The sequence below is a fragment of the Formica exsecta genome, unplaced genomic scaffold (assembly GCF_003651465.1).
Source record: "Formica exsecta isolate Colony F162 unplaced genomic scaffold, ASM365146v1 scaffold81, whole genome shotgun sequence".
NCBI lineage: Eukaryota > Metazoa > Arthropoda > Insecta > Hymenoptera > Formicidae > Formica > Formica exsecta.
The window spans coordinates 543,995-556,786 of NW_021853581.1; the positions used below are offsets into that span (position 1 = coordinate 543,995).

Consider the following 12,792-nt stretch of genomic DNA (forward strand, 5'->3'; position numbering starts at 1 on the left):
TTTTCATAAAGAATGTAAAAACTTAAAATGTTATTAGGTTTTCGTTGTTGTGCTGCTTGTAAGCAGTTTTTGCATTTCGCGATGAAGAAATCTTTGTATATAAATAATCTTATGTGTTAACGATGACCTTGTTAACATCGAAATACTTCTTTCTCTTGTGCAATTTAATGAATGCGAATGTATTCGAGACTTATATACAATTTTTTTTGCGTCTATCTGCGCACGAAAGAGCTTTATCACGAGGTCTTATCATTAAATAATTTCAATTTCGATGATATTACATAAGCGCACGTGATTATTGTAAAATTCTTTAAGTCATGGAGAATCTTTTTAATCGAATTTGCTCTCTTCTACTTCTTTAAAAAAATAACATTTAAAACATACGATTTTTCTAAATTCTAATTAAATTCGTATAAAGATTATTTCTATATAGATATATGTAAGGATTTTGTGTCTATCATATATTTATTCAATTTCTGCATAACTCAAATATGCTCTCTCTTTTAACTTACTTGATATATTTAAAAAATAATTAATATTTAACAAAAATAATTAAATAAAATAATTTCTAATATACTAATAATAATATGCTAATTTAATTAGTTTTAATAGAAAAATATATTAAAAGAATAATTAATATTTAATAAAAATAATTAAATAAAATAATTTCTAATATACTAATAATAATATGCTAATTTAATTAGTTTTAATAGAAAAATATATTAAAAGAATAATTAATATTTAATAAAAATAATTAAATAAAATAATTTCTAATATACTAATAATAATATGCTAATTTAATTAGTTTTAATAGAAAAATATATTAAAAGAATAATTAATATTTAATAAAAATAATTAAATAAAATAATTTGTCTATAATAGTAATAATAATATACTAATTTAATTACTTTTAATAGAAACGCTTTTTACATACATATCTATCCATGCAAGGAAAAACCTATATAATAAACTGGTACTCTTCCGGGCTTGGTTTTTTAATACGAAATCATTTTCAGGCCTTTCAATCACACGGATCTTCCTGTATATATTAAATACTTAGAACGTTAATCGTGATTACCGCGTCGCGTTGTGTCGGTCAGGGGGGAGAGTCGATTATGCTATATCGGCTTCTTGCGGCTAGCGTAACTTTCCTTTCCCGGCGTCGTTACGTGGACAATCTTCGCGTGCGGAGACGAGAAAATAGAAAAATCTCGGCAGCAAATGTGCACATTGTGTTATTTTCGCACCTTTTTTTAGTTGTTTTAATAATTTCACATTTGAGTTTAATTAATACAACGGCAATATGTTAAGGATGTACGAGGACTGACAATTAAGTTCGTAGAAAATATTTATCACAATTACAGAACACATTTATTTGTTATCTAATACACGGTCTCTTTTAAAATAGTCCCTTTTTAAAGCAATGCACTTGGTCCAATGCTTTTTCTATTGCAGGAAGTAATCTTCAAAATCATTCTTCGTGAGACTGTTTAGAGCACGCGTCATTCATTCCACCTCCGCTTGTGACCCCCAATGACGATTCTTTATGTCTTTCTTGAATTTGGGGAATAGAAAAAAGTCAGAGGGGGCCCGATCTGACCTCCTCCGTTTTTTTTTTTTTATTTTCCAAGATCAAGAAAGACATGAAGGATCGTCATTGGGGGTCACGAGCGGAGGTAGAATAGTTGACGCGTGTTTTAAACAGCCTCACGGAGAATGATTTTGAAGAAGAAGGGACTATTTTAAAAGGGACCGTGTATTAGATAACGAATAAATGTGTTCTGTAATCGTAATAAATATTTTCTACGTACTTAATTGTCTGTCCTCGTATATGTCATATTTCAAAACATTGACAAAAGCATGAAAATTTCGTAGACTGTTCTACTATTTCATCTGAGTATCTGTGCAAAATCTGAGCACGATTCTCTTAACGGTTTGGAAATTATTTAAGTTTAAAGTTGGTATTGATTCTTATGGAAAATCGCGTATTGTAGCACTTATTGACAAATTTAACAAGGAAAAAACGTTGCCAGAGAAACAAAAATTTTTACATATATTAAGAAAACTCTAATAAATATTTGTGCAAAACTTGATTTAGATCCACTTACTCGTTTAAAACTTATTTACTAAAAATTGTAGAAGAATATTATCTGCCTTTCTCTCTCTTTTTCTGCAAATTACTCGTTCTTTTGTTTTTTCCTGATGATTTCAGGAGGTATTCACGATTAAAAGTTTTTGTTATAAATTAGGAAAAATATTAATTACAACTATTGTATTTTCTTTTACGAAGACCTTAAAAACTATATTATTTTGTGATACTATAATTCTTTTTATAATCTGGATTTATTTATTTGATTTTTCAAACAGTATAAACGTAAGAAATATGATTTTTTTTTTAATTTTGACAGTTTTTTGTTACTATTGTATAGCCAAAACATCATTTTTTAACAGGAAAACATAAATTTTCCAATTGTGTATAAATAACTCTCCTCGAAAAGATTACAAAAAGTTTTGCAATTATAATACTCTTTATTGACGCTAATAGTCAATAATTAATCTGCTATAAAGTCATTATAATTAATTTGTTGTAAAAAGTCGATTAACCATGATGACCGCTGAAAAAAGGAAGCCGTGAGCCACATTATCGCATTTTCATCCGTGTATAGCGTTCGTAAGGTCAATCGCGTGACGTCAACCGAAGTATATTGTGTCTCGCATAATTAATTCGTCGTTACGCGGAGGAATCTTTTTTCGTATCGGACACGAGCTTCGATGAGCCACGAAGGAACGGAATTAATTTTCCGCTCCTAAAAACCGTCGATCTTCGCCTCAATCAGATTCCTAGCTCGTGATCTTTACTTCAAGAGTTCGTTTCGTTCTCACGTCTCGTTTTCGTCGAATCTTGTTTCTCCGTCTATCTAAAATATCACGCTCGGATGATTTTTATTAATCTCGTATAATCTTGAGATTTATCATTTAGATGATTTGTTTCTTCCTCGAAATATTTCTTCCGAAGAAATCACATCTATATAACTTAATTAGAATATGAAAAATCATCGATTCTCCGAAAAAAAGACCTTTGTCATTAAATGCTTTTGAAAGGATGCACATTTTTCAAATAAGAATGGGACAAACACTCTCTCACAGATGATATCTTTTTTTGTCTTTTCAAAAGCTTATTAAAAAACATGTCGATATAGTTCTGAAAAGACAGTGATGACATAATCTTCCTCGAAGTCATCGATTGACATTAGCATGCATAATGTTTCGCGTCACGGTGCACATACTAAAAATTTTTAAATATATCACATATGGTTTTTTTTATCTGAATCATGGAGTGAAGCAATCATGCGCTCACATTATCGATTTATATCTCGTAAGTTTATTCAAGTTATCAAATATGAGTAATTTCTTTTGATATTTGATATAATTTCTCTCTCTCTCTCTATCTCTATCTTATTAAAAATTGTGTAATAATATATTATTATTACTCAATTATATTACTCAAAAATATGTCACAAGTATCCGAATATATACATAATATTGCAATTCCACGTCGACGTTGCGAGGCATTCGCTTGGTCTCGTGCGACTCGAATCCGTCATGCGAAGACATCCTTTCTCCTATAAGAACGAAGCTATTACATAGCGACGAGGTCGCATATTGCGCATGCAATCTATACGTATGCGTATACGATTGTCGACCATCGACTTGGCGTTCGTTAGAAGGACATCATCATTTCGGTGCTGTCACGGTCTTCGAATAAGGACGGTCGTCCCACTGTATACGCAATGTTTGCAAAAATGTCGAGGCTGCTCCGTCGCAAGAGATCTTTTCACGAGAATAATGAAGGAGAGAATAACATGTATACTGTGACATATACGCGCGTGTCGTTTTTCATTAGAAGATGTTAAAATTTCTCGACGACGACGATGTCGATGAGAACGTGCTTGTCAGCTTTAGCGCCAAGAATAGTCTGTAATCGTCTCCTCTGTGTTTGCCAGCGCGAGATAATTATGCGCGTTGCAATATCCGCAATGTCTCCAAGAGGATCGTGCAATTCCTTCTCGATGGGTTAATGATACGCGTGCCTCTCCGTTCGTTCGCGCTCTTCACATCACGTACATACATGCAAATTCTAAAATTTCAAAATTTTTATTTTTATTATTATAATTATTTATATATTATATAGGGTGCTAAATTTTAAACGGAACAGGCTGAATATGTCGATGACTAAATGAAATATCAAAGTCCGGCTTTTTTTGACGCGTACATCCAAAGTCAAATTCTTTTTATCAAAATTTGTCTGCCTCGAAATAATACAACCTAAAAAAAACGGACCTCTATATTTCATTTAGTTATCGAGGTGTTCGGCCTGTTACGTTTGAAATTTAACACTTGTATATATACAGGGTGTTCCAGGTCAGATCAATGAAACTTCAGGATCTTATAGAAAATTGAATTTGACAACTCAAAATAACGAAAAAAGTAAAAATTTGAAAAAACCATCTTTCAATAGTCTTTGTGTAAACATTACATTCATAGTGCAAACATTACAAATGCAAACATAAAAATATTCTTATTAAATTTTGATCATAAGTGATTACTTACAGAGAGTTTATTAGCTATAACTTTTTAACGAAGCGTTTCCGGACCTATGTTTATTGGAACTTTTTTTTGTTTTAAATTCAATTTCCTATAAAGATAGCATCAGACTATGCGCGTATTTGCAATTCGTGATTCGTAATTCGCGATTCGTGAACGGTAAAGAAATCTGATTGGTCGAATTTGACGAATCTTCCATCTACATTATCCACGAATTATAAAGGAATCGCGAATACGCGCATAGTCTAGCGCTAGCTTAAGATTCTGAAGTTTCATTGACCTGACCTGGAACATCCTACATACATACCTTGCGTATATGTATGTGCTATACGCAAAGTTTTGTGTAAATAAATAATTGTGTAAAATTTTATATTGTTTATTTCGTTTATTATATTGATTGTTTCTAAATTTGTTAATATAAATGTTTTTATCTATTAAACAAAAATATATAATATAGTGATTTTTTCTCATCTAATTTGTATACAAATATACATATTTTAATATTTTTTAAAAAAAGCAATAATCTTGGCAATCTTAATCTATATTATTTATAGTCTTGATAGCTAATTAAAAATCTTGTCTTGATCTTGTTTCGAATTTCGAAACAAAATCAAGATAAGATTTTTCTTTTTCGAATTTCGAAACAAGACAAGACAATATCAAGACTAATCTTGATATCTTGTGCAACCATAACACATATTATAAAATTTTCTCTATTAAAATAGATATAATTAAATTTCTCTATTAAAAAATACATATAATACGAAAAAGGCTAAAAATACAAAGAAGAAAAAGAACCAGGAAAAAGAAACGTGCGGATTTAAAAGTATAAAGCGAAAGATGTGAATGAATAAAAAATTTCAATGATAATTATTAATAAATATTAATCTGACAAGAGGGAGAATACACACATACACAAAAAATAAGATATGTCTTACATATATTTCGTGTCTCATAAATATTTGTTGAAATGTTAATTTATATACAGCTTCTATAATGCTAGCGGTACGTAGTTCGATGCAAAATAATTATCAAAAATGATGACATTTTTACGAGCTCTTTTTTTTATATATATTTGAAATCTTCGATTCTTGATTTAGCGATTCTTTTTACCTCCTTTCGATTTATCATAATCGCGCAGCTTATTTATCGCAAATAACTGTAGCATTAAGTGAGGCAGTTAATGTAAATGTAGTGCATGGCGTAAATAATAATACACAACGCACGCGGGAAACGAACCGCCAAAGGACAAAATATTTACGAGAAAGGCGCAAAGTGTGTTGTACGCGAATTATACGGCTTATATTCGGCGATTGTTTCGCTCTTAGAGCGAGAGGCTTATAAACGATGGGCATAAAATTTATTCAAGATACAGCCGCGGTATATGAGGGAGCAAAAAAAAAAACTTCCGTTTCAAGGAGACGTTGCCTAAGGGTTTTCAAAACCGGTTGACCTTGTTTCTTTTTGCATTCGGCTCCTAACTAATCGAATCAATCGTAGGTCAACGATCTCGACCGAAGATCATGATGTAACCATTCTCGATAAATCGCGAAAGATAATCGTTGATTGCTCGCCAATTATTTCAGGGTCACCAGAATAGGAAATTAAAAAAAGAATTAAAAAGCCTTGAATAAAGGATCTGAAGTTTTATTTCCTTTCGCTTCCTTTCGCAAAATAAATTCCCAGCTGTTTCTTTGTTCTTCGATTTTTCACCTTCATCTCAATGATAATTTATTAATTTGAAAAGCGCAAAATAATTATCTAATTAATATAATAATTAATTATTATTAATAATTAATTAATAATTATCAAAATAATTATCTAATCTAAAAATCTTGAAAAAAATCTTACGCCTTGTACAAGCGTGAAATTTGTTCCTATTTATATTTATACCAATTTATGCATTTTAATTTCCACGACTAAAAATTTCAAATGTTTTAATAATTCGTTATCATAATTATTGAGTCATCTCTCTTTTTTTTCAGGGGCAGCCGTTGCGGTCGGAGCTCTGCTGATAATCCTGGCCGCCGTTTTGGCGGTACTATTTCCGAATATCATCAATTTCGTCCTCGATAAAGAGCTCGCGATACAAGAGGGTGGTCGTACTTACAAGTTTTGGAAGGAACCGCCGGTGGTACCGCGCATGCAGATCTACATCTATAATGTAACGAACGCTGACGAATTTCTGAATAACGGCGAGAAACCGGTGCTACAGGAATTAGGTCCATACGTTTATTTACAACACTGGGAAAAAGTCGACATTAAATTCAACGACAATGGAACCGTTAGCTATAAAGTGAAGAAAACATTTATCTTCGACGAGGTAAGCCTTGTAACTTGTCCTAGTTTATAGCGTAATAATTTTAATTAGAAAATGCAAATCTTAATCTATTTAATGAATCAACCTTGATACTTTTAAGACTAGCGTGTATGTGTGTATGTATCAGTACTTTAATCTACAGAACATTGTGTCGAGATCGATTCTTTAATACATGTTTAATGTATGTATCAAGATATGTTAATTTATATATCAAAGTTAATTTTTTAATATTTTTTATTATAAATATTTAATTATACGTGTCATATTGCTCTTTACATTACAAACTATGAATAGCGTGTAATCTTTTTTTGAAATATCGAAGCTTTGATAATTTTATATGGAGAACGTCCGCGATTGGTATTTTTATCGCTCGGGATATATTACGTAAGATCGTTGATTATTCCTTCATCGAGAAACATGAGAATATCGATTGCTAAAAAAAGAAAAAAGGCCAGCAAATCCGCGTTGCGCTGCATGATAATCGAGCCGTCTCCGATCGCCTTCGAGTTATTTCAATCAGCTGTAGACATGCTCCTCGTCGCCATCTCGGTTGCACAGCTATTCTTGTTCGCGCATCGAAATCACTGCGGCGACTTTCTACATTCGTCAGAGAAACGCTTCCATAGTAGTAGCTGGATTTATGCACATAACTCGGTGGCAAAGAAAGAAAACACACGGATTATTTTCTTGCTCCGAGAAAACGTAATCGGAATATTTATAAATATGCGGAAGAGCTTTTTATTAGTTTACGTAATAGTCTACGTAGGCTTCTCATTTACTGCCTGGAGTATTTCTTCTTTTGCTTCTTTAAAAAATTATATTACTTATTAAAATTATATTACTTATTGAAATTATATTAATTACATTAGAAAAATGTATTACACAACTTTATATATTTTATTTATTATTTTATTAATTTTATTTATTATTTTATATATTTTATTTATTATTTTATTTATTTTTTATTTTCTGTATATTCCATTATATAACTTTGCTTCAGTTTTTACTTTATATTATATTTTATTTGTATCTTATTAAGTATTAGGCTTTATCTTTTCTTCTTTTTCGCTAGGTCTTTCTCGTTTACTGTTCAGATAGGCCTTTTTATTGTCCATTAATCCTTGTTTAAGATCTCCGTTATTGGACCCACTTTTAGTTTAAATTTGGAGCCATTAAACTTGTATCGATTTTTCTTCTCTCGGCGGAATTTTAAAGCAAATTCTTTTTTTTTCTTGTTAAAATCTTAGGAACTGTCAGCCGGTTCCCACGATGATCTTGTGGTCGTGCCAAATGTTCCCATGCTGTCGGCTACCAGCCAATCGAAACACGCTGCCCGTTTTCTACGGCTCGCGATGGCATCCATCATGGATATCCTCAAGATCAAGCCGTTCGTCGAGGTGTCGGTCGAGCAGCTGCTCTGGGGTTACGAGGATCCCCTACTGAAACTGGCCAAGGACGTCGTGCCCAAGGAGCAGAAGCTGCCGTACGATCAGTTCGGTCTTCTCTACGGCAAGAACTCTACCATGCCGGATCTCTACACGATATTCACGGGCGCCAACGATATTACGAAATTCGGAATGATGGACAGGTGGAACGGCAAGGACGGCCTCGGCTTCTGGACCACGCCAGAGTGCGACTCCGTCATGGGCACCGATGGCAGTATCTTCCCGCCCCACATTACCAAGGAGACCGTGCTCAAGATCTTCGACAAGGATCTCTGCAGGACGTTGCCGCTGGTTTTTCAGGTTTGTATATTTTATCCGGTTGATAGGACCAGAAGCAGATGATGGCCTTTCCTTGGAAACTTGAATCTAATGAATAATTTTCAAAATTTCAAAACAAAAACACAAGAAAATATAATATTTCCTGTTCTTTTCCTCTCAATATCTCGATTAACACTAACTGAATTTTATATAGAGAAAGATAACTTTATTTGACTTTATTGTTTAAATTTTTAATGTTTGTAATTTAAACCTTCCAATTTCTTAGTTTTTTACTACCTAATTGCAATGAGGCAATTTTATTTTTTATAAATATGTTGAAAATATTACAAAAAATACAGAAAAATATAGAAAATATAGAAAATATTATAAAAATAATTATATAATATATATTTGAATAATCTAAATTTTTTTCAATCAATTTGGATTAGTAGTCTAATGTTTGAACATTTACAGGTTCAAAATGTGATCGTCTTTCAAAAATTCGAAATTTGTATTTTAGCGTGAGGTGATAGCCGCCGGAGGAGTCCCCGGTTATAGATTTTCTCCACCGACGAATGTCTTCACTTCGGAGAAGAATTTACCGTCGCAGAAATGTTACTGTCCAGCTGGACCACCATGTGCACCAGAAGGCACGTTTAACATTTCCCACTGCCAGTACGATTCGCCGGTTCTTCTCACATTCCCGCATTTCTATCTTGGTGAGTATCGTATAATAATGATCTCTGTATATATATAGGGTGTTCCAGATCAGATTAATTAAACTTCATGGACTTATAGGAAATTGAATTTGGAACAAAAAAGTTCCGATAAACATAGGTCCAGAAACGCTTTGTTAAAAAGTTATAGCTAATAAATTTCGAAAGATCACGTTATTTTTGATGATTTTTAAAAATAACTTTAAAATCCTTCATTTATTTGAACAAAAACGGAATAAATCTGACGGGTAATTAAATAACGAACTAAATTACACCAATTTTATTTAATTCTGATAGGGCGTTCAAAAGAAAATAATCTCAAAACAACGAAAAAAACAGAAACTTGAAATAAACTCCCTTTGGTGGTTTTTATTTAAACACTATATACATAATGCAAACATTGCAAATGCAAAAATAAAATTGTTTTTATTAAATTTTGATTATAACTAATTACTTACAGAGAGTTTATTAGCTATAATTTTTTAACGAAGCGTTTCCGGACTTATGTTTATAGGAACTTTTCTGTTCTAAATTCAATTTCCTATAAGAAATCTTCTTGAAATTTCATTGACCTGACTTGGAACACCCTGTATAACAGTATATAATATAACAACAGAGCGTTTTGCTTATAAATTATTTTCGCGAAAAGAAAAGAAATTCCAGAGTTATTTTTAACCAGATTTAATTCTAAGGCTTGCTAGAATATTTTTAATTCAAAAAGGAGATATCAAGAGGATACACGGATAGATTGATTAATACGTGGCAAATATCGCATTTTGTTTTCGCTATAATTATAATTATTGCCGGGATTTGACTCTGTGGATGATGGACTTCCCTAATCACGACGCAATACATATCATTTGATACTTGACGTAACATCGTGCCATGAATCTCCGACGCATGTCGCTTAACCGCTACGCCGTAATTTATATCATTTTGCAATCTCAAATCGCGGATCGAATAATGTATTATCTTATGTAACCGTAGCGTATAATTCGCTATTAAATAAATTTTTAATATTTCGTGATAAATTCATTTCTCGTATACAAAAAACATGCGTTGTACTTTCCGCGATGATTCTCGTATTCATGTACGTTCTCTCAATTTTCAAGTACTATTAATTAACAAGCGATTCACGATTTCTCGCGCTAATCTCGTCTTTCTTTTTTTTTTTTTTTTCTTTACGTAAAACAGGTAACCAAACGATCAGCTGTTTTACGGAGATCGTTTATAAGCGTGTAGTTTCGTAAGCGAGATTCACATGTGTCGTGACGTTTCCGGATTCGCGGGACTACGTAGGAGTGGATTGAATAGTCCGTTACCTTACCGAGGCCTATTTTTTTCTTCCTCTAGAAACAATCTCCTTCTCTCACGCATCCGTCGCGGAATGCCACGATTCTCCCACGAAATAATAGACGGGCTTTCTCTCTCTTGTCTGAATTTACTGCGCGAATTTTTTTCGCACTGTCAACTTTTACTTTCAGCGCTTTGGACTTTAGGCTCGAGACATTGTTTCGTACCATCAGCCATAAAACCACTCTTACTAACAATAAGCGAAATTAAATATACACATCTTTCTCTCTCTGGTATACAATATTCGACTCTGATATAAAATTAAGAGGTACACAGGCTGTAACAGGATGTCCTAAATTAAGCGCAAGATATTTCAGACGTGAATTTTTTGATGAATTTGATATGACATGTTTTTTTCGATAATTTCGCTATTCTGGCTTTTAAAGTTTTTTGGAGGGAAAACGATGTGATAATTATTTTATCATCAACGCTTATATAAACGTCTGATACATAAAAGCCGCCTAATTATAAATGCGAAAATAATAACGTCAAGGATTTATAAAGTTCAAACAAGCAAAATTGATGGATTCCGCTGCATTTACGTCAATGTTTTTGTGTTTACGCGCTGCTTCGCATCTTTAAGAGATATTACGTGTCTTAAGTGACAATTCTTAAAGTGGCGTTTAATCGCCACTTAACTGCAGTGCATTATATCCTTATAGCGAGGGATAATGTACAAAGTAACTTTTGACACTACAAATCAATTATATAATGATATAATCACAACTTCAATGTAATTTTTTAAATTTTGTTTTTTATATAGTAATTTTTTTATGATAATTAAATATAGTCATCTTTTACAATAATTAAATATTATAAAAATTGATATGACCATATAATAAAATATTATTATGCAGTAATATAATTATTAACTGACATATATTATATAAGAAATTAATAATTAAATATAATTAATATATACTATATCTCTCATAACCGTATGTGAATAATCTCTCGCGTGATTAGTTTCTGATTATGATCGTCAATCTGTCATGATTCACGATAAGGTGCATAAATCCACGTCACAAACATTATGTTATTTTTACGATTACAAATTCTTACAACACTTCTTGTTTCTAAGATAATTAAGTATGAATCATTGCGTGTTTTGTTTAAATTATTACGCGTCAACTTGTATAATAATGAATATATCAAACAAGTATAGAGCGCGACGATTATCGCTCGCCTATCACAAATACAAATAAGATACGACTTAAGGCAAAAAGTGGGGACGACCGCTTTTTTACGGTTAATAATTACGTTAGGAAAAAAGCGCTACGTAAGAGCGTTCGCGTCATTTCATTAAGCTTGCTAACGTAGCATAAATTTTAGTAATGATGCTAATGAGAACATCAACGTAAACGAAGGAGGTTCGTCTTCTAATGTATGCTCGCAAATTCACGAATACTAATATAAAGGATATTAAATATGTCAAACTATTATTATAATAATTAAATAAATAGAAAAACGCGGTGTAAAAGTGTCTCGCGTTGTGGGAGCAAAAAATGAGCGAGTAAAACTTCTATTTATTGGTTTAACTGAAATAACAAAATTAAAAACAAAATAAAAAACGATTATGTCCACTGAAAAAATGTACCAAATCTAAAAAATATTGTTTGATTTAAAAAAAAAATGATTTATTTAAATATTTACAGAGAAATTAATTATTTCAATCAAGCAGCAAATATATTTAAATTAGTAAAATATAAAATTATTTTTTATCTTTATGTAGTAATTTATTTTTATTGATTGATATATCTCTCTTCAAATTCCATCGTGTTGCTTATCCGCGATCGTTTCTTCTAGCCGATCCGGCCTTACGAGAGGCTGTGACGGGCATATCGCCACCAGAAGCCGAAAAACATCAGCTCTACATTGATGTGCAGCCGATAATGGGCACGGCTATGAAAGCACGAGCGAGGATACAAATCAATCTCGCGGTTAGCCAAGTGCGAGACATCAAACAGGTGGCTTCATTCCCCGACATCGTTTTTCCCATTATGTGGTTCGAGGATGTAAGTATATAACGGCTATTATAATAATTATTCCATTTAGTAATTATCTCCAGATGTCCATATTGTTGTTTTAATATATA

General features: G+C 32.0%; 1 protein-coding gene across 1 annotated transcript in view; it reads left to right on the plus strand.

Moving 5' to 3' along the window:
- LOC115244361 (scavenger receptor class B member 1) overlaps positions 1–12,792 on the plus strand; it is a 32,694-nt gene that overhangs the window by 17,496 nt on the left and 2,406 nt on the right. Inside the window, exons 2-5 of the mRNA XM_029821942.1 lie at positions 6,591–6,928; positions 8,173–8,670; positions 9,149–9,347; positions 12,504–12,712. Coding sequence (XP_029677802.1) covers positions 6,591–6,928; positions 8,173–8,670; positions 9,149–9,347; positions 12,504–12,712 — 1,244 coding nt within the window. The remainder of the gene's footprint in view (positions 1–6,590; positions 6,929–8,172; positions 8,671–9,148; positions 9,348–12,503; positions 12,713–12,792) is intronic.